Source organism: Notolabrus celidotus, chromosome 18 (genome assembly GCF_009762535.1).
Source record: "Notolabrus celidotus isolate fNotCel1 chromosome 18, fNotCel1.pri, whole genome shotgun sequence".
NCBI lineage: Eukaryota > Metazoa > Chordata > Actinopteri > Labriformes > Labridae > Notolabrus > Notolabrus celidotus.
Window position 1 is genome coordinate 24,823,116 of NC_048289.1, and position 23,235 is coordinate 24,846,350.

Sequence of the window (23,235 nt, forward strand, 5' to 3'; positions counted from 1 at the left end):
TGGTCCAATCTTTTGATGTCAAAATTCAGCAGGTGGAGTCATTAATCAAATCAAGATGCTGGGATTAGATAGGAAATGGAAACAGTTTGTGTGGAGTCCAAACATAGCCTGTATAAATAATGGACGTAGTATCCGTGACGTCACCCGTCTGTTTCTGAAGCGTTGTTTTGAGGCAAATCAGCGGCGGGAGCCATATTGGAAATGCTGAACTCAACCAAACTGCTGTCGAGCTAGTGTGAGGTAAAGAGGCGGGCTTTGAACCTCCTCTCCAACAGCTACAGTGTTCCCGCCTGTGAATCAAGTCAGCAGTGCCTCTCATAATGGAAAACTCGTAATCTTATCATCTTCGAAATTGCTGCGTTCTGAAAAATTCCCCCCCCCCCCCCCCGTACAGTGTGTGCCAATCGAGAAATGAGCTATCCAGATTACACTTGTTTTTTTGTACCAGGCTTTAAACATGTTTATTTCTGATGGATTAAGGTGGGGTAAGACTGAGACTTACCCTGTCTTGAAGTTGGGTCTCTGTTCATAATTTGACATAGAGTGGTCTAGACCCCCTGTGTTTGTAAAAGCGTCATACAAATAAAGATTGATTGATTGATTGATTGATTGATTGATTGATTGATTGATTGATTGATTGATTGATTGATTGATTGATTGATTGATTGATTGATTGATTGATTGCTGTAAAGATCGGCAGTTTTGAATTGTGTGTATGTGGATTGCGGTACTTCCTGAGCCAGCCTCAAGCATACACTCGAGAAACTGCAGTTTTTAACACTTATGCATTTGCTTCAATTCTCACAGATGGAGGTTGCCGCTTGAGTCCTCAGCATGATGTTATTAATTCTGTGTCACCTTTAGCTTCCTTACCTGCTCGACTATCAGAAAAGAAGGGGGCTGGTTCACCGAGATCAGAGGGATTAAGACATGTGAGCCAAGGAGCTCCCTCAACTATAGCCCTCTTCAAAAACACATCATGCGTTGAGTGATGCCACAGTCCAAGTTTCCACTGCCGTCTGACTTGGATCTTGTTGCTCCTTCTTCTGGGACCCATAAGCTCTTTTTCAAATTCATGGCCCACCACTAAAGGAGACGTCAATTTTGAAAACAAACTGAACAGCGGCCCAATAAGAACAGCATGAGGTCAAAAGGAAAGCAATTTCCTGGTTGACAGGGCCTGTAAATGTGGTGTCATTTTTAGCGGTTTTAATCATGCTGTCCCCTCAACAATGGGCTCAACAAGCTACCACCACTTTTCATCTGGATGCGGGTCTTGAATCTATTCAACTTGACCCCGGGAGCTGACAAAACAAACGACCACAGCGTGAATTTACACACTGTGGTTATGAAAAAAGGAGCCTCCTAAAATATTCATATCCTCAGTAGGATCAGCCAAAGTCACAACAACAGCTTGCTTATGCAGCGACATGAAACCAATTAGTTTGATGGAGTTATCTAAACACCATAAAAAAGCAGCGGGGTGTGATGGAGCACCACTGACCGCCGCCCCTCTTGGCTGATGGCTTCTCTAATCAACAGGACCTGCTGTTGTGGTCGTTAGAGCAGCAGGGTTGACTCGGTTGGCCATCTTGCTGATTATGGTGCTGCTAGCTCCCACCATGGATCCATAATTCAAAGCCTGGATGTGGTACTGTTTCACAAGCCAGCCTGCCGTGGTTGGATCTTGCTGACTTGCTCCATTTCAGCGTGCCAAGTGGCAAATGCTGCCAAGACGGGCAGCAAAAGTCAGCAGCTGTGTAGACATCAACCGGCTGTATAGGCAGTGGTTTCATTACATCCAGATAGTGGCTTGAATAACTAATAAAATGACAAAAGAGCAATTAGGAATCACAATCATAGAAAGGGAACAGATAAGCGTCTGTCGCTCAAACTGTTCTCTTTGTCGAGAGACAAGACGTCTTCTCCATAATCATCGCAAACAAAAACAGACTGAATGAGGATTTTAAGTGTAAATAACAAGATAAACAGACTTGATCGTATGTATTGAGCAGCAGCTACAAACAAAGGCAGAAAAACAGAAGAGATGGTCTCTTTTCAAACATGATCACACACATGTGGGGTCTGAACCTGAGTGATAGGGTCAAAGCACCAAAAGCCACGTGTGTATAGCATTCTCACGTGTTACTGCTTACGTCAGTGCTTTGTTATTATTGCTCTTGTCGTAGAGGTCACGAGGTTACGTCCTTTTTTTATTGAGCTCCTAGGTTTGACCACACATGTATGGGAGAGATTACGAGAAGAGCTTTTATGCTAGCAGAGTGTCTTATCTAGAGTGCATGAACATCAATGAATCCTGTTGTTTCCCAGAGACACTGTACTCATTCAACGCTCATGTCCATGTCACAGTTGTTTTTGTGGGAGGAGGTTTTCAGTTCAAATGTTTTGTGGACTTATGAGCATCTGAGGATATTCATTCAGGCTTAATTAAGACTAGAGCTGGGCGGTATTGAAAATGTTATCACAATAAAATATTTCATATCAGTCGATATCGATAATTATCACGATAAATATCAAATCATTATTTCCTTTAAACTTAAAGGCAGATTTCAACTGAGTGAAAGTTGAAGAAACCAGACATTTTGTCATCTTGTATCTGGATTTAGTTTTCTGATAAGCTTCTTGAATCCATCATTTCTGATGGTGCTAACAGGACGCAGGTTTTTTGTGTAAGACAAGATTTTTTTCAGTGGTTGGGGGGTGTAATTACAGGTTTATTTTTATAGATTTTAATATCGAACATTTGTTATATCTATATTGAGAAGAATTATATCACGATAATTATCAATATCGAATTATCGCCCAGCCCTAATCAAGACTATCATTCCATCTCCCATTCCATTCCAATCTGCATTCTCTGTTTAATTTCCACTGCTTCATTTTAACTCGGTTACTTTGCATTTATTTATTTTATTGTTTTTATGTTGTATTTGTTGTGTTTTAATCCCCCTGTAAAGTAGCCTTGAGTGCTGTAGAAGATAAATAAAAGAAATAAAATTATTATTATCTTAGAACATTTTGAAAATTTCACAAGAAATCTCAGCCTGGATGAAAATTTTCATTAAAGTGTTTCTGGATACTGGTAATTGTTTTTTTTTTTGCCTCTGACAGCAGTCTGAAAAGTAGTGGGTGACTTTGTTAAAATTTTCCTTCTCAGTGTTTGTAAATCCTGTTTATACCCCAAATAATTGGATTAACAATGGAATTTAACATTTGATCTTTGGGCAAGTAGCTTAACTTTCAACAAAAGTCACCATTATTATAGACGTGCTGGAGTGTGAAAAATGATCTTGCTATAGGCAAGCCATCCAATTTTGTCTGACTTAAATATCCTAACAGCTTGAGGGCCTCTCTGATAAATTTGTTAGAGCAATTCATGGTCCCAGTCGGATGAGTCCTACTGAACTTGATACAACCATGTTGGTTGAAAGGCCTCAACAACAATTACAATCCATCCAATAGTTAATGGTCTCCATGGGAATAGTAGTAATCTAGATATCGCTTAATGTTTCAGCAGACCAAACTTATAATAATTTAGTTTCTGATTAGGTTACTGGGGGGGAAATGACTTTGTACTAACTACGTATAGCTATTGTGAAAAAAAGATCTGGTTAACATGATGATTGACATCAGCACTTTAGCATTGAGTAAATTAGCATGATAATTTAGCACCAAGTTTAACTAAATATATGTCTGTTGGTCTAATGAAAACCCTGATATCTGGGACTATGACTAACAAAAAAGAAAGGGCTATAAAAATTATGCATCATCACCATAATTTGGTGTAGGGCCTACCTACACCAAACCTTGAATCCTTTTTTTTCATTTTGAGCAAATATTCATCTCTAACGCAATGATTGGCCACAAAGTATCAACAATAAAAAAAGACAGCAGTGAGGTGTGTTTGTGTTGATGTGTTTGAGTGTGAAAATAGCCAGACACCCTTCCCTTATCTTTGGGTTACACACTGACATAACCAGACAGCTGTTTAACAATGACACCTGTGTGCCGCGTCAAGAATGAAGCAAAGAACAAAGTATCAAGATCACAGAAAGAAAAGCAATCAGGTCTGAGCCGTGACCTTTACGGGGCGACCTTTCAAGCTGCTCTTTCAGAAACGCAACCGAAGCTTTGGAAAATCCAACCGGTACAATTGAGTCTGGTTATCTGATAGAAAACCTCAGAGCTGCCCTCCCTGCACCCCGACAATGCTGCTAAAGATCCGCTTTCAAAGGCTCTGGATGATCGTAGGTGTGTTCTGGATCACAGTGTACTTGATACAGGGTGCTTGATAGCAAGGCAAGGTCTGCTCTTCATTCGACGTTACATAATACGTCTGGTTGAATGCAAGATCTATACAGTCAGACGAAGGTGGCTTTAATTCCGACAGAGAGGCTCATACAGCACCTGCAGACAAACACACCTGCGGGTCCTTGCAAGAAGAATAATGGTATATTACGTGACAAGACGTCTTGAGTGATCTTTCAAAAGAATCAAAGGTTGTTCCACCTTGGCACCTGGCAATTTTTCTCCAAAGCTAATTTCCTTGGGCCCTTCTAGCTTTGAGGCAGCACAGATGTATTTTATTGGGTAGCACAGGCACAGATGGTCACAAAGGATAAGAGGAACAATACAGCAATTTGTCATCTATGAAAGAGATTCACTGAAACCTCAGATCTCAATTAAAATGAAGAGGGAGAAGGGTGCGTAGTGTAACTGTTCATGTCACCCACAACATCAGCAAAATAATGTAAGTGTCCATGTACCAGATTTGACCCATTTAGAAAAGTCACTGAAACCAAACTTGACCCCCTTTTTGTTGGTGGTATTGTTGATAGTCTTCATTACGCACAGGTTTTTGAGATCAGCAGTGAAGTAGCCAAAGACAGCGCCAAAAGCACAACAAAATAACCAGGGGGTCATCAGGTCCATTACCAGCAAAGCTAAAACCTATCCTCTTGGCACCATCACCATCCAAACATTTAAGGGTACATCAACATGCAGCAAAGCTCAGTCGCTGGATGCCAGAAGCTGTTTAAGGTCAGGGGTAGCCCAGAGGCTGTAGGTCAGAGGTTCGTCACAGCACAAAAGGGGACAGTCTCAAATTACCCGGACAACAACCCACACAGACGGGCAATCACGGTAAGACATAAAGCCACCGCCTGATGGATCTGTATGCGATCATCTAGCAGCAGTCCAACTGTTTCAGCGCCAGACCAAAGCCTTAAGAGTTAAGTGGAAATTGTCCAGTGGAGATTTTGGCATAAAAAATCAGGTCAAAGAGGTAAATCTCAGGATTAAAATCAGGTCAAGTGGAAAGTTGAAGAGAAGCCTGACATTGCACAGAACCATGCCTTTGTGTTAGTGTTCAAGAATAAGCTTGCAATATTGAATTCCTCTCTTAATAATTTATAATTTCATGTCAGCAGTGATAATAGTCACACAACATCTTTCTACTAGCACAGCCGAGTTACTGAGAGGTTGGCATCCATTTCCAAAGGCATGTATGGTGTCGTGGACAATATTGCTGCTCTTCAGTGAAGTATGTAAAGGTTACGTTTAGGGATGGGATTTATTCTATTTGTTGTTTGGGAAGTTGAAGTCTTCAGAACAGGTTAGATTAATGAAAATGTAGATGTAAGTGTTGCTGTTTTTTCAACCCATCAGCTTACTTCTGGACTCATATAGTTAGAGCTAAGGTATCAAAGCAATGAGAGTATCCTACTACCTATAACTTGACCAACATGGATATGACTATAGTTACAAAGAGTAGCAGGATATTGAGGATAATGAAAATCCCTCTTGTTTCAGGAGTTCGTAAGTTGTAAGTTTAGAATATTCACACATATGGCCAAATGCATGTTTGTTTTGGTGCCTTCAATTAGGGCTGGGAGATAATACGATAACAATAATTATCGCAATATACTTTTTCTCAATGTAAATAAACAAATGTTCGATAAAAATTGGATATGAATAAACCTGTAATTACACCCCCCAACCACTGGGAAAAAGCTTGTCTTACACAAAAGACCTGTGTCCTGTTAGCACCATCAGAAATGATGGATTCAAGAACTTTCAATCAGGACCAAAAACTTACCTTTAAATTTAAATTAAACAATTATTTGATATTTATCGTGATAATTATCAATATCGACTGATATGAAATGTTTTATCATGATAACATAATTTTCAATATTGCCCAGCTCTACCTTCAATTTATGGAAAAGATAACATACCCTTTAATATAGTTTAAACATGAGTTCAACCTTATTTCAACTCAAGCTGTGCTAGAATTGCTCCATTTATGAAGTTGCCCTGTTGGTCATTCCCATGTTCCACAAAGTAACATAACAGAAAATCATCTTGAAATCCTCCAACCATCAGAGGACATAAAAATCAGGGGAGATAGATCATCCATAATAGATACTTCAGTCATATTTGCCTCTTTTTAAGAGAGGACAGAATGTCCAGTTCCAAACCAGCCTCAGTGCTCAGCATCTCCTTTTGTTGTTATTTCCCCGCTGTACTGATTGTACTAGTATTATTATTATTATGACTAGTCGTATCATAATCACATAGTCTAAGCTTTTGTAGGTCGTGTCATTTTTCAGAGGGAGGAGCTGTGCAAGGCTTCATTCAGTTTTATGTCAAGTTAACTTCACGCCAGCGCTCCCATGTAATGACAGCAGTTATAGAAGCTATTTCATGCCCTTTTGGTCCATTTTGCTTTTATCAGACACGACAGACTAGGAGTGTTGTCCATGTCAAACACAAAAGCAGCCATCAGGGTTTTAGAGTACTCTTCTGTGTGGAACTGTCTACAGGATTTGAAGATGCACTGTGCTTAGTTTCCTGTGAATGAAAGATAATAAAAACCACTAAAGACCGACACAAGAAAAGTGGTAGCAGCAACCTGAGACATGATTAAATATTTCTTGATGAAAATACAGAAACATAAAGTTCCAAAAAGGACTCCTCTTTCTTCTATCATTGTCAATAAGGTCTGGAAAGTTAATTTATTTTCTTTCAAAGATACTGTGTCTCACGACTTCCTTTATTTCCAGCTTGAACTGATGCTGTCATTTCTTTTAGAAGCAGTCTCAAGGATGAGCTTAGCAGACAAACAACATGCTGTTGTGACTGCTGTCTTACGCAGAATAGATCCTCAGAGACTTACTGCTTCTAGTTCCTCAGAGCACAAGACATATGGGAGATGTTTTCTGTGTAAACGCTCTTCAAATCGCTTGCTGCAAATCTTTCCGTCCTCAGTGCTACCTCTTTCCTCTGTCCTTATTTCCCCTCGCCTCTTGTTTATCCATCTGTAGGTCTCCCAGCTCACACGTTCTGTTTATGTCAGCTCTGACAGAAGAAGACTGGCCTTTGGTTGTTGTGGGAATCGACTCGTGACCTTAAAGCTATGTTACATGGACCAATTCCATGTCTGTATTTCCTGCCAGGCTCATTATAAGAGGACACAATGAACTGCTTTCTGAACTTCCTGCTTGTCTAAGAGGAATTAGATGGCAAGCAATACTGATACTGACACTCAACACACAAATCCACACATACAAACGCACGCACACAGCATTTAACACCAATAACACTACTACTACTACAACTACTATTAATACTACTACTACTACCACTACTAATCATCATCATCATCATCATCATCATCATCATGATCATCATCATCATCATCATCATCAACAACAATTATAATAATCATAAGGAGGAAAAGCTACTACAAGAACAAAAACATGAAGACATGATACAAATATCTTTCTTTTTAACATAAGGACAGGAAGAAGAGGTGAAATGAATAGGAGGAGGAAAATGAAGAAGGAGGAGAAGTGGAAGAGGATAAGTAGGAAGTAGAAAAGGAAGAAAAATAAAGAGAAGTTGAGGAGGAAAGGGAAGAAGGAGAAGTTGAAGAGGAAAGGGAATAAGAAGGTGGAGAAGTGGAAGAGGGAAAGGAAGAATAAGGAAGAGAAGACAAAGAGGAAGAAGAGGGAGAAGTGGAAGAGGAAAAGGAAGAAGGAAGAGAAGACAAAGCAAGCGGAAGAACAAGGAGGAGAATAGGAAAAGGAAAAAGGAGCATGAGAAGTGGAAGAAGTAAAGGAAGAGAAAGGAGGAGAAGTGGAAGAGGAAAGGGAATAAAAAGGAGGAAAATGAAGATGAGGGAAGAGAAGTGGAAGAGGGAAAGGGAGAAGGAGGAGAAGTGGAAGAGGAAAAGCAAGAAGAAAGAGAAGGAGGAGGGGTAAGGGAAGAAGAATGAAGAGAAGGAGAAGTGGAAGAGGAAAAGGAAGAAAGAAGAGAAGACAAAGAGCAAGCGGAAGAACAAGGAGGAGAAGAGGAAAAGAATAAAGGAGCATGAGAAGTGGAAGAAGTAAAGGAAGAGAAAGGAGGAGAAGTGAAAGAGGAAAGGGAATAAAAAGGAGGAAAATTAAGATGAGGGAAGAGAAGTGGAAGATGGAAAGGGAGAAGGAGGAGAAGTGGAAGAGGAAAAGCAAGAAGAAAGAGAAGGAGTAGAGGTAAGGGAAGAAGAATGAAGAGAAGGAGAAGTGGAAGAGGAAAAGGAAGAAGGAAGAGAAGACAGAGAGCAAGCGGAAGAACAAGGAGGAGAAGAGGAAAAGGAAAAAGGAGCATGAGAAGTGGAAGAAGTAAAGGAAGAGAAAGGAGGAGAAGTGGAAGAGGAAAGGGAATAAAAAGGAGGAAAATGAAGATGAGGGAAGAGAAGTGGAAGAGGGAAAGGGAGAAGGAGGATAAGTGGAAGAGGAAAAGCAAGAAGAAAGAGAAGGAGTAGAGGTAAGGGAAGACGAATGAAGAGAAGGAGAAGTGGAAGAGGATAAGGAAGCAAAAGTTAGAGAAGAAAAAGAGGACGAATGTAGAGAGGATGTGGAAGAAGGAGAATTAAAAAGAGGAAAAATAAGTAAAATGAGGAGAAGAAGAAAAAACCCACACATGCACAGGGAGAACATGCAACCTTAGACAGGAACCTTCTGTGCAGACTGAATGTGGAATCAAAGTTAAACTGTTAATCTGATATCATCACAGATTAAACCCAAAGAAATGTATCATGTGAGAATAACAAACAACAATACTGAGGTGCTGGCAGAGTGTGACATGTGTTAAACTAAGAAAAATGTCAGCAATAAGCGCCAATACCAATATTCTTTTGATCAACCTAGTACTGAAGGGGTTCTTGCTAGCTCAATTGGTACCTGGAAGGACACATATAAATGTATGAAAGCAACAAAAGTGAATAAAATGAAAAGCAGTAAATGTTACTCATAATTCTGAAGTACTTCCTCGTTTTTCCTGACCAGAAGATGCCTCATCACTGTGTGAGTAAACGACACCTGCTGCTTTACCTCCTACATGATGTAACAGATGGTTTAATGCTGTATTTCAATACACTTGCATAATGAACTCATTGTGATTCCTATGCCACCGCAGATCCTCCTAAGAGGCTCGCGTAACTGAAATAAGTGTTTACTGGAGCACCAGGAGCGTCTTGAAAACAACAAACAGTGGAGCACTTTCGCATCTAATCTCCTTCAGAGGCCTCTTGTGGTGAGCTGCCACGCCCTGCCCTCCTCTCATGCGGCCCAGGAGCGGGAGAGCTCATACAAACATGCACAGACCCACCTACAATAACCCTTGTTACAGAAGAGCCTCAAAAGAGGGAGGGAGGGAGGGCTGAGGAGGATTCAGAGAGAGAGTAACACTCGGAAGCCGTGAAGGAGAAGTGAAGTCACAGTAAAACAAGGAAAGCAAAGATTATCCACTTCCCGGGGTCAGACTGTCCTATTTATGCTTACATATTAACCTAGCTTTGCAGAAGTAGGTCTACCTTTCTGTTTGTGTGGCCTAAAATAAACTCAGCCGGGCTTCTCGAAACATGCCTGCGGCTAAGTTGTGGTTAAATCTTCTCAGCTCAAACAGAAACATGAGCTGACGGTGCAGTTTCCCCCTCTCTCTTGTCCCACCGTGAAGCTGTTCAAACACCCTACCCTCATAAAAAACGACTCTGGATGTACAAAGTGTGCCCTTTTTTTTTTTTAGGTCTACCCTCTGAATTTCAACGAGGCCCTTCCTGTAGTTTGGTGTTGGATGGAGCGACTCTGAGGGTGGAGGAATTTTAAGACAGTGAGAAAAAAAAAGATTCATTTTAATGCAGATTTGAATCATTTCAGATGCATGTGACTTACGTTTCTTAACTCTCAGGGAGGCAGTCATTTACACCCAAAATAGCTGTTGTTTTGGTGCATTTTGAATGAAGAGGAATCACCTTATCTGTTCTTTATTTATTTCTCCACCTTCTGTCATTATCTTCCTGAAATTGTCATAGATTTTTTAAGTGATATTTTTGGGCATGTTTAGCCTTTATTGATAGGACAGCTGTGGAGAGACAGGAAATGGGGGAGCAGAGAGTGGAGGAAGACATGCAGCAAATGGTCATGGCATGGTTGAACCGGCGACCTCTGCATTCAGGACTATAGCCTCTGTATGTCTCGGGGCTTTTCAAGCTTCCTTCAAAATAAAATTCTACACTTGCTCAAAAAAAGGGATTTTTTTTTCTTGAAGTTCATCCAGTGATTTTGAAAAGGAGAAACAAAGATGCCTACAGCCTAGTATAAATATAGTTTTAGTCTGAATAGCCAATTTCTCTATTCATACACACTGTGTGGGGGATACACTTTTCCTCAACTCATTCGTTTTGAAGCTTTTAAAGATACAAGTTACCAAGCGGGGACGTTACAGCTGTTAGCCAGGAGCAGGGCTGGCCTGTCGCATGGGCAGTACAGGCAAATGCTAAGGGCTCCGGACGTCCATAGGGGGCGCCACTTGCACCCTAAATGGGTGAGGAAGAAAATTCAAAGATAATAGGAAAAATAATATTGTTTTATCTGATATAATTAGGGGTTAAATTGCTGAGTGATGCCAGTAAACATTTAAAAACTTGTGATTCACTTTTTGTTTTTTGTTTTTTAAAAAAGGTTTGAAAAGCAGTTTTTGAAGTCTATAAGTGATCATGATTTATTGATTGATTGATTGATTGATTGATGATTTAGTTGTTTTGTTTAGTGGTTTTTTTTTTACACTTTGAAAGCTTTTAGCTTAATTAGATAGAAAATGTAGGCTAGGCTTAAATAAGCATTTTGCTTCTGCCTTTTCAGTCATCACTGAATAAATTACTGTAGCTTTGTTAAAAGTATCTGCACTGTGAAAATGAATGTGTTATATAATGACTGAATAAATTCTACTACTTTTACATGATGTATTTTGAAATTGTATACTTTTTTCCCTGCTAAATATCAGTGTTATTACCATTTTATTAATGTTCTTTTAGAGGTCATTTTTATTTTTATTTTTAAAGAAAACCTGTAAAACATAAAGCTGTATGTCAGTTGTCTTTAAGTGTATATGTGATGTGATTGTTGGTAGAGTTGGTTACAAGTTGAAATCTTGCCTAGGGCACCAAGTTGGTTAGGGCTGGCTCTGACCAGGAGGCTAAAGGCAGATGTGTGTCTAACATGAGTCTGGTCCTGCTCGAGGTTTCTGCCTGTTAAAGGAAGTTTGTCCTTGCCACTGTGACTAGCTAAATGCTGCAAAGTGCTCTGCTCATGGTGGATTAAGATGAGATCAGACTGATTCCTGTCTGTAAGATGGGACGGAATCTTACCCTGTCTTTGTTAATAATTTAACATAAAGAACGGTCTAGATATTCATATTTTACAGCCAGTGGTTTTTGATCCAGACTACCAGAGTAATTCACTTGTTTTTGCGTCTTGGTCAACTTGTTTTGAACAGGTAGTAAAAGTCATGCAATTTTACATCAGTTTTTAAATGTACCACACTGAGGCGGGGTTAGAATTTAACAACAGTTTGAACATTTCTAATTAGATTAAGTTTGAGGTATATCCACTTTTCTGGTTCACAGTAGTTTGTTTTCCTGTCAGAGCTGGTTTTGCAGATTCCGGTGAACAACCACGCAGCCCTCTGAGGTGAAGCCAATTTGAATCTGCTTTCCCTCACAGCGCTGTGGAGATAGAATAGGAAACTGTACACTGAGCCCTCGAGGTCAGCTGCTTTGTAGTCCACAGAGGCCGAAAATTTGCCCATTCATGACACACTGTAATCAAGTAGACTTGTACTTGGACCGGGCTGAATGCTGCGTATTGTTTTAAAAAGACTTGACCTTTACAAAGACACTGAGAGGTAGAATGCTACATCTTTGTTTGCTCTGTGGTTAACATTTTCCTCTCTCGGGGGTCAGCGTGACCCACCTGGCTCAGAGTTTAAAAAACGTGAATGAATGAACAGCGGGGGATTCTTCTTTCTGAGACTCTGCTCCTGTTGTTGTTATGAAGAACAGCTTTAGAGTGCTCCATTATCTGCACACAAGAGGACCTTTCTCTGACAGGATGACCATGAAGTGCCTTCTTCACTCTTTTTTTGTGATTCATTTATTGCCACTAAACCAGCAGTCCACCCTAAATTGTCTCCCAACAAATGGGTCGAGCAAATGTTCCATCAAAGAGCGTGTTTATAAAAACCAATTCATCTGACAAATAGAAAACAAACAAATGGGGTCTTCTTGCCTTGCTGGTTTTCATTTTGCCTCTATACTACCGAGGAAGTGGAAGAAGAAGAAAAAAAACAATGGCCCTGACCTTGTCTAGGTGTCTCCATGGAGACAAGGCCTCACTATAAAGCATTCCCCACTGTGTGCGAATGACAGGCCAGCCCTGCCGGAGACGTGCTCAACGAGTCTGAGGGCTGAGTGAGACACATCCTGCAGGTTGTAAACACATTTCTAACAGGACATTTACATAAACAAAAAAAGCTAGCTTAATTACTGCACTGACTTAATCGTGACTGGTGGGGCCCAGAAATAGACGAACGGGGCAAAGATCCTGAGATGTGTCTACATGAATTAAAGCTTCTACCTGGTTTAGAAGTATTCAATGTCGACAGTCGTGTGTGTCAATAGTGTTTTGAGTGTAGAGCCCATGGTGGGATAAAATAGAGCTCTCAGGTGTCTCATTTACGGGTAGAGCGACCATCTTTATCCCCCTGGGGATAAAAATAGTGTTCCCATGAGCCTCTTAAGGAGGGATGATATCACCTCTCTGGGTCTTTTACTCCAGTGTGTTGCCGTAAACAACGTGCAAAGCTACGATCGCTTTGATCCGAGGTCAGTTTGTTACGTGAATGGAGACAGTAGCATGTTTATTAACAAACATCCTATCCTTTAGTTTATTGAATTTTATTCTATTTTTCCTCTTGTTGATTGTACCTTGTTTAAGGTTGTACCACTGACTGTATAAAATATGGACGTAGTATCCGTGACGTCACCCATCTGTTTCTGAAGCGCTGTTTTGAGGCCAATCGTCAGCAGCAGCCATATTGGAAATGTTGAACTCAACCTAACTGCTATCAAGCGAGTGTGAGGTAAAGAGGCGGGCTTTGAGCCTCCTAGCCAACAACTACAGTGTTCCTGCCTGTCAATCAAGTCAGCTGTGCCTCTCGTAATGGAAAACTTGTAATCTTAATATCTTTGAAATTTCAGCGTTATGAAAAAAATCACCCCCTGTACAGTGTGTGCCGATCAAGAAATTAGCTATCCAGACTACACTTGTTTTTGTACCAGGCTGTAAACATGTTTATTTCTGCTGTAAAGATTGTATTTTTTGAATTTGTATTTATGTGGTTTACACTACTTCTGGAGAAAGCCTCAAGTGGACACTTCCGCATTGGCTTCAATTCTTGCGGCTGGAGGTTGCCACTTGGGTTGCACCAACCCCTCCTTTGTTTTTCTTATTGTGTTTGTCGTCAAGTTGGTTGTCTGTCTGATTGTCCGTTTTGAATTATTCGTGTTTTGTAGTATATTTTGTATTGTTCTGTTTTCTATTTGTGATTGTCTGTTTGGGACCCCTCTAAAACGAGATGATATGTCTCAAGGTGTTTATCCCACTTAAAAAATGTCTTCAGATATTTGGTCTAATTTCAAATAAAACACAAAAGGTGAACAACATTTTTCCCCTGAGAGTCCATGAATCCAATCACAAGTTGAAAAAAACAGGAGCTGTCTTGCATGTTTTGAGTCAAATCTCCATATATATCCATACACACGTCACAAGCCAAGACTCAAACTAACCCTCTATGTTCATAAATCTAAGAGTTATTATAACTAAGACACAATTTATCCGGAAAAGTGGTTAGAAAGGGTAAAAAAATGTAAAAAGCCAGTTTCATGTTAAGGATCTGTGTTTCTGTTTGATGTACTTTGATGCTTGATGAGCGTCATCAGGAGGGCTTTAGTTTGCTTTTAGTTTGGATTCTTCCTGTATTCATCATGTGAGAGGTTTTTCATAAAAGATAAAATATGCACAGAGATCTCTCCTTCTCATAAACAAATAGGCCTGCTAATTAAAAAGGTAGAAAAACGCTGAATTAAGCATTTCCATGTTAAAAAGAAGCGACTCTTTAACAACCTCCAGTTGGGCTTTAGGGGCTGCTAACTCAGCTGATGCTAACTTTAGCTCAGTTTGTTTTTCTGCAGACTTTTGATGACTCATTCCTCCTGTGAATCCTCATAGTTAAAAGCGATGGTTACGTGACTTAGATTACCATGAGTGTGATAAGCTTATAAAGTCTGACAGGTTATAATGTCTGGCTGAGAGATACTGTCTAGTGAAATCTCTGATCGGTGTACCTCTCAAAGGTGAGGTACAATATATGACTCATGCAGCCTGAAATAGGAGTTTGAGGATACTGATCAGAAAATACGGAGCAATTAGTCAAATCTTGTTATTAAACTGCCAAATCCAATTTGACGGCCACAACTCTTATTGGTTAAAGCATTACAAAGTGTTCTTATATTCAGGGCCAGAGTTTGAAATGAGCGGGAGCCATTATGTGTTCTCACGCTGATGCTATTTTTACTGTTCACATCAATACAGTATCCGGTCTCCCAGGGAGTTTTGTTGTTTTCTCTGTCCGAAGTGACCAGGACAACACCGGTTGGGCCAGTTTCTTAAGTTCTTTAACCTTGGACACCGAAAATCTGGCGGGAACAATTTGTCTCCATCCAGCACCAATGACGTTCTTCTACATTCTAAAACATGAAGAAAAAACTTTTATTTTAAAATCAGTTTACAAAAGCACGAGTTTCGCATTTGGAATCACACTATGATGCCACTTTAATTTTTACTTTAACAGTTTTAAGTTCAAGCCCCTTTCCTTTGCTGCTTACACTAGTTCAAAATCATAATAGTTCATCCCGGGCCATTTCATATCTCATTCACAAATCCACCTCACTACACCTCTGACCCTTACACTACTCACTAATGGGCAAAGAAAGTCCATTGAGCATACCATGCAACAGGTGGTCACTGAAAGGCATTGGCTGACTCCGCCGGGACTGTCTATCAGTGGGGGAAGAGAGAGAGGAAGGGAGCAGGTGGCAGGAAGCTTAACCTGAGCTAAAACCCCTCCAATGAGCTCATCTCCTCGGACTTAGCCAGTTTCTGAGATGTCTGCTTTCTGCAAGAAGAGCCAGATCTACAAACAGCCACCCAGTCGGCCAAGTCAGCCCCACAGCATCCCGCTAATCCGTCTGAGCGCTACCTCTTAGCCATATGGTCGTGAACTGTCTGCCTTGGAAGCTAAGACCCCCCCGTTGAAAGTATTTATGGAGTGGCAGTGTGTGAAAGGGATTTTATTTTTGTTGAGTCTATTTTTTCTTCTGCATGTTAGAGTTGTCTCAGTACTAATACCAGTATTGGTACCCATATCAGTTTTGATAGTCTCCTTTATTGATATACATACAGACATCAATACAGATACCAGTGTCGATACTACTATACAGATTCCAGTTACAAAACCTATAAAAATACAGCTACTAGAACCAATACCAAGATACGCGAACCAATGCCAAGGTACCAGTACCAAACACCAATACAAATACAGATACCAGTGTCGATACTGCTATAAATACAGATACCAGAACCAATACCAAGGTATCAGTACCAATCAATAAAAATAGATACCAGAACCAACCGAGATACCAGTACCAATAAATACAGATACCAGAACCAATACCAAGGTATCAGTACCAATCAATACAAATACAGATACCAGAACTAATACCAAGATACCTGAACCAATAAATAAAAACCCAGATACCAGAACCAATACTATGGTACCAGTACCAATATGAATAAACAGATACCAGTGCTGATACTGCTACAGATACAGATACCAGTACCAATTAAAATACATAGATACAAGAACAGTTCCAAGATATCATTACCATTGAACTTCAGATACAAGAACCAATATTAAGATACCAATACCAATAAAAATAATAATATAGATACCAGAACCAACAAGATAACAATACAAATACAGATACAAGAACCAGTACCAAGGTGTCAATACCAATGAAATACTGATACCAAGACCAATACCAAAGTACCAGTACCAATACCAATAAAAATACAGATGCCAGTACTGATAGTGCTATAAATACAGATGCAAGTACCAATATCTATAAAAATAAAAATACCAGAACCAATACCAAGATACCAGTGCCGATACTGCAATGAATACTGATACCAGTACCGTTAATGATACCAATGCAGACACAAGTACTGATACTGATATAGTACCAATATTGCTTTATGAGGTAAAAATATATATGTGTATGATTTGTGTGGATGTTAGAGTAGTGCCTTTCACAGGTAAACAGATTCAGCCATGCCGTGCTTTGTAATCTCATTCCTGTGTTGATGTGACCAACCTCACTTTATCCCCTGCATTCATGTGAGGGCAACCCCTTGTAAGTCCGTCTCAAGACATGGGTAAACAGATTCCCTCTGTCCTACTGTCTGAATAACAAGCGTGTATTGTAAGCTCTGCTAATCCTGCACTGTGAATGTGTCTGAGTGGACCTTAAACAACCTCAATCAACAGATCTGTCAGTTTTAATGCTCACACAATGAAGAATTAACTCTCGTTTTCAGGATTGAAATCAACTGGTTGGTTGAGTCGGTTTAGTTGAACAGGTAAAACAAAAACAGTCTCTTTGTGGCTGAAGTTTCGTTGAATTGAGGACAATAACAAAGCCTAGTTATGGTGGCTGTGTCAGCAACATTTCTACCTGCTTGCTACTATGCTCTAATCCCCTGTGTCCAAGCCTGCTTTAATGATGTCATGGCAGACAGAAGTGCTGATGTTGTCCCTAACACAGGATATAATTGAATTACTTCTGAGGAGACAGAAAAACAAGTAAGCCCTCTGTGTTGTGAAATATCTGTTTCAGGAAGTGTTGTCTTTAGCTGGAGCACAAACATACTCTCTTGTATGAGTATAATGTTTCCCTCAAGCACTGACACAAAACTAAAGCCATGTTTCTATGTCAGCTGTTGCTATGCTGTTACTTTTCTCTGCTTCGTTGTGGTTAATTAACAAAACCTGCCTGCTGCTGCTGCGCCCACTCCAGCGTCAATCAGCCGTGGGCACCTCAGTGGGGAGACACCTCAGCAGGATCACAGTCAAGATGCTCATTATCATTTGCACTACCTTCATCATCGTCGCACTCTCACCGCTGGTCCTGCTAAATGGTCTCCAAGAGGGACTGATTCAAAGAGGGGACTGCTTGGAAACGGGGTCCACATGGAGATGATACTTGCTCTTTCTTTTTTGGTAATAACATGTTCTGTTTTCTTAGATACTTGATCAAAAAATACAAAAAACTCTGTTTCTTGGTGTCCATGTATCAGTCTGTGTCAGTGTTGCATTGTGGGATATGCAGGCAGCAGATTTTAACATGGAAAAAAACAACTCAATGGATGTAAAGTAGAATATCTCTGGCTTTGCTGCGGTAACTGTATTAAATGCTGAATGAATGAAGCAACCATTTAACCACAAAATGATGACATTACTGTGAGATGAATAATCCTCAGCGGAAATAATTACTACTTTCACTCACTGAGACTGATGCACCACCAAGCCTGACACAGCCTTGCAAATGTGAATGTCCAATTAAACCCCTCGACATTCACTGTGGCAAAGCTCTCAGCCTCCCGCTAACAAAAAAATGTGATGCTTTCTGCGAGAGGTTAAGAGGTTCAGTCTTCTTGCTCCAGGTCTTGAGTCATGCAGCACTCATTTACAAATGAAACGTGACATTTGAGCTTCTAAACGAGTTTGTTTTTAAAAAGAGCTGCAGAGGTCCTTGCAGATACCTTATCTGTGCAGCCTCCTGACAGGCAGGAAGAGGCTCCCTGAAACAGAGACAACAGACCTCTCCCACAGGAGCACACACACACTGACCCCATCACTCACTCACTCACATGCATGCATAGTACATGCGCACAGAGGTAAACAGTTTACCGGTGAACACACAGGGGGGACTCACCTGCTCGTCCACTCTGTGGGCCACGGTTGTAGCCGCTTCCTCAAGCTCTGCATCGCTCAGGGGTCGGATCCTCAACGCAACCTGCAGCACATGGAATGAAATCAATTAAGTGGTTTGAATCACACATACAGATTCCATTTAGTGAAATAAAGGTTAGAAAATGAATTTAACTTTGTATTAAAGAGGTAAAAACAAGTGACACCACAGACCTTTCCTTTCTTTGTACATAAATGAGCTCTTATTGTGTTTGGAGTCAGCATTGACGCACTTCTATCTAGAATGGTAATCGAATTCCTGACACTATTTTCAGCCCGGATGTATGAGGTGTGATAAAAAGACTGCATGAGTAATCTTTGAAATGATGAGCAAAGGCTGTCAGATTTTTTCCCCACAAATCAGATAAAAAGGAACACTCACTTTTAGATGTCGCCTGTGTAATTTGGCACAATATTCCCATTTTCACAAGTTTGTTTGCCTCCATTCCGAGGTGTAACGGAGACTTTGACATATCCACTGTGAATCTGTCAATGTGTTTGATTGACTCTGTGTGTGTTAATGGTGATCAACCTATGATGTATCCTACCCTGATTGCGTGCCGTCACCAGCCCGACATTGATAAACACATGGTGGAATCAATTAATTAACATTTTCAATCGCATATTCAGCTCTTAATGACTCCACAGCCTGATTTATGATCCATTCAGACACAAATTAGAGTGATGAAGACATTTTCACCACAATCAGGAGCACTCATCTCAAATGTAAAACTAACACCTGTAGGTTTAGGTGGATTATGCTCCCCTAATGAGCACTAGGTATCAAGCCACATTTTTACCAGTCCCGAAACAAATTTACAAATGACAGATTCTGACAGAAAATGTTTTTTTTCAAATTTTCAAAAGGCTGATATCTTAAAATTACACATCAGATCAAGCTGTGATTGGCTGGATTACACTATGTGGTTGTCTACTATTAATCTGAATTATAATAAATTAGTGGAAACTGAGATTTGTTCATAATCTCTGATTGAAAATATCTAGGATTATCGCTCTTTTTCAAATTTAGTTTGGCTTTTACTTTGAAAGGACACATCAGAACGATCTGTGATTGGCAGTCCATTTCTCTCAGCTAAAACAAACCACTCACTCGATCACTTCCGGACCACTTCCGGTATTTGGTACATTCCTTTTCTGTCAAAATCTGCCGTTTGTACATTTGTTTCAGGATGGGTAAAACTGTTCCGTCGCTTCGAAAAGAGTTTCTGATTTTGTTATAATGTTTTCCAAAATGTACATTTGTCTCCAACTTTGTAAAAGTTTTTCATCCTTTGTAAATTTGCATTGCACTTCCCAGCCACCGTACTGTCACACTGCAGTAAGAATAACAACAGCCAGCAATTCTGCAGTTTCTGCTGATGATCCATCAAAATCATTAAGTTGTTGTTGACAAAAACTGGTAACATGACATCAATTATATGGATATTAGGGGCAGCTCAGCTTGCAGCCCTCTCACTGGTAGCCTGTGTTCGCTATCGTGTTGATTTTTCACCTTTAACTGTTTTCTTTTACTAGCTCTTACTTGACTAAGACCCTGTAACTGATGACCCCTTAATTAATTCCAAACCACAGTGGAGCTGATTCGATGTTACCGGCGGTTCAGCTAGCAGCCCCCTCACTGTTAGCTTGTGTTTGCTAAATAGTGTTACAATCCCCTTGATTCTAAGCCTTTAACTGCTTTCATAAGAGAGGAATTCCAAACTAAAATTGAGCTGACATGACAGGGGCAGCTCAGCTAGCAGCCCCTCACGGCGCTCTCTGAAGAGCACTCATTTTGAATCTGAAACAGCTTGATTTAGTGTTGACATGTTGGGATTATCTTGAATTAAGGCTTCAAAAACTGAGCACAGCCTTTAAAATGTGTGAAGGAAAATGTGTCACTTGTTATTCAACATTATTCTGATGTTTAGCAGAGCAGTTTGGTTTCTGTATGCTTCTTTTTTACGTGGACTATCAAAGCATGAGACGACCCATTGCAGCAAGAGTTAATAATAATAATAGGACAATAATAATAATAATAATGCTATTGTTTCAATGCTCCAACTTAGTTCCAGAGGGAATTAATAAAACACTCTCTCTGTCAACACCCTGTAGAAAGTGTATTACATGCTGGACAAGAGAGAGGCCAGGCAACTGAAACAGCCACTTCAATTATTCAGATATGAGCGGTGGCCGTGCAGGCGGTGTAAGGCGGGGAAATCATATATGCAGTAACACACTTGCAGTAAATGCTGTCAGGAGGATTAGAGGAAACATATAGCCATTTAAAAACAAACAGAAACACACTTGATGGAGTCGGCTTGTGTTGCCTGCAGCAATCTGATGCACCTGTTCTGCTGTGAATTCTAAGTTTGTGCTGTGTTGAATGGTCAGGTTTTTTGATTGATGATTTGAGTACTGGCTGAATTTTTAGGAGACTGCATTTCATCCTGAGGTGCTGCTTGCCTCAAATAGTAACAACCTGAAGTGTATCAGGTCAATTCAATTCAGCAGGTTATCAGAATCAGAATTAGAAATACTTTATTTAGGAAGGAAGGGGAGGAAATTCAGTTACAGTATGCTATTACACAGTATGCAAGAATGTCAAAACATTAAAAGAAAATAATAATAAAATAAATATGATAAATATGAATAATTAAAATAAATTAAATAAAAAATTAAAAAATAAAAAATAATAATATGATAATTATAAAGTATACTGAAGCTGATGTATACAAGGATGTTAAAGTGGTAGGGATACATTTGGTATTGGTATCAATTTAGGCTGTTAGAGACAATATTGCCAAAGTGTCAAATGATAATTAGTTTAAGATTCAATGGTTCAATTTATTTCAATTATTTTCAACATTGTAGGTTAATACTGAAGACATCAAAACTATGAAATAATCTGGTTTTACCATTATATGGATTACATCAGTAGTCAAATAGGGCTATCCCCTGTGTAATAATCCTACCTCTGAACAACACAACTGATGGTCTCAAACACATTAAGAAGGCAAGTCATTCTACTAATGAACTCTTGACAAGGCTCATGTTAATTAGAAACCATTCCAGGAGACCACTTCATGAAGCAGACGGAGAGAGACTAAGAGTGTGCAAAGCTGTCATGAAGGAAAAAGGGGAATACTTTACAGAATCTAAAATATAAAACATATTCTGATTTGTTTCACATTGTTTTGTTAATTAAATAATTCAATATATGTTCTTTCATAGTTTTGATGTATTTGGTACTAATCTACAGTGTTTCAAATAATTAAAATAAATACAAACCCTTGAATGAGAAGGTGTTTCCAAACTTTTAAGTGGTACTGTAGTTTAATATAGATTTTTTTTAATAAATGTTGTACTTAATGAGATTGTAATAGTGTCTACCGCTTGATTAAGTGTGTTTTACGTGTTGGAATTATCTTGAATTAACACTCAAAACTGAACACAGCCTTTAAAATGTGTAATGGAAAATGTGGCATTTGTTATTCAACATGATTCTGAGGTTTAACAGTGAAGTTTGGTTTCTTTATGCTCCTTTTTTTTATGTGGACTATCAAAGCATGAGATGACCCATTGCAGCAAGACTTAATTATAATAATAAGAACACCTGCTAGGTGTGCAAACTTGTGACTGGTAGTGTATATTGTAAACTAATTATCACTTGACACTATTGCAATATTGTCTCTAACAGCCTAAATGTTGGACTCAATGAGATTGTAATAGTGTCTACAAAATGATCAATTTGTGCACTTTGCAGCAGATTTCTGATTTAGTCTCAATAAGACATGCTGAAGTTTCCCTAAATGCTAAAAAGCATACACATTTTAATGCATTAAGAAATCCAGTAAACCCAGGACTAGCTAGAAACACAAGGAGAGCAGTGTGTTAGTTGAACTTACAGTAAGTTGGTGGTCCTTTGATTCCCCTGTGTCCTTCATGATCACTTTCAGTCCGACTGAGGGATAAGGAGAGTCAACAGCAGACAGGACACTGCACCATCCTCCTCACCTGCATGCTACCTCCTTTCTTCGATACACACAGGAAGCTCTTTTGCTCACAACACCTCGATGACTCGTTTCTGCTCCTCTGTAATCGTCTCAAACTGTCACCTCAGCACCTCAGTTCGTCTCTGCCAACCGTTACCCAGCTACTCTACCTTTTTCTGTCCTTTAAATTACGTCGACGTTTCTTCTTCTTCTGTGTCCACTCGGCAGCAGGTTAGCAACACGAACACTAGAATCATTCACAAAGAGAGAAAGAGAGAGAGGTGGGTGACAGCAGCGACTCCAGCCCACCTGCTCGCTTCACTTCCCTGTCTGTCTCTCTCCTGAGTCTGCAGCTCGCGCCTCTCCGCTGCACTGCTGCTTCTGTGTGTGAGAGCCGAGAGCGCGTGAGCGTGCGTTGCCCTCATGTTGCCCCTGGAGATGCACGAACACCGGTGTTGCTAATCAAGCTAGCTACTGTAAAACTAGCTAAAAATGCTAATTATATTTAAAAAATAACACAAGCACATATTTTGTTTTAACAAAACGGAAACACTGCACCAGAAAAAATAAGACACATTTATGGACATGTTTTCTAATGTTTACTTTTTTTGTAACTGGAAATATACAGGTGGAAACACACTTTAGCCGTTGCAGTTGGTGATTTATTAGACTTTTTTTTTCAACTGTTTTGGGGTGTCAAACATACGGCAAGAGGTTCCAATGCGCCCGTGGATGACTTCCCAAAGTGAAA

General features: G+C 39.8%; 1 protein-coding gene across 1 annotated transcript in view; it reads right to left on the minus strand.

The window, feature by feature from the left end:
• The window catches only part of kif19 (kinesin family member 19), a 47,421-nt gene extending 24,453 nt beyond the window's left edge, over positions 1-22,968 (minus strand). Inside the window, exons 1-2 of the mRNA XM_034707842.1 lie at positions 22,398-22,968; positions 18,455-18,535 (exon numbers count right to left, since the gene is read on the minus strand). Coding sequence (XP_034563733.1) covers positions 18,455-18,535; positions 22,398-22,436 — 120 coding nt within the window. The 5' untranslated portion in view covers positions 22,437-22,968. The remainder of the gene's footprint in view (positions 1-18,454; positions 18,536-22,397) is intronic.
• Between the last annotated feature and the right edge of the window lie 267 nt (positions 22,969-23,235).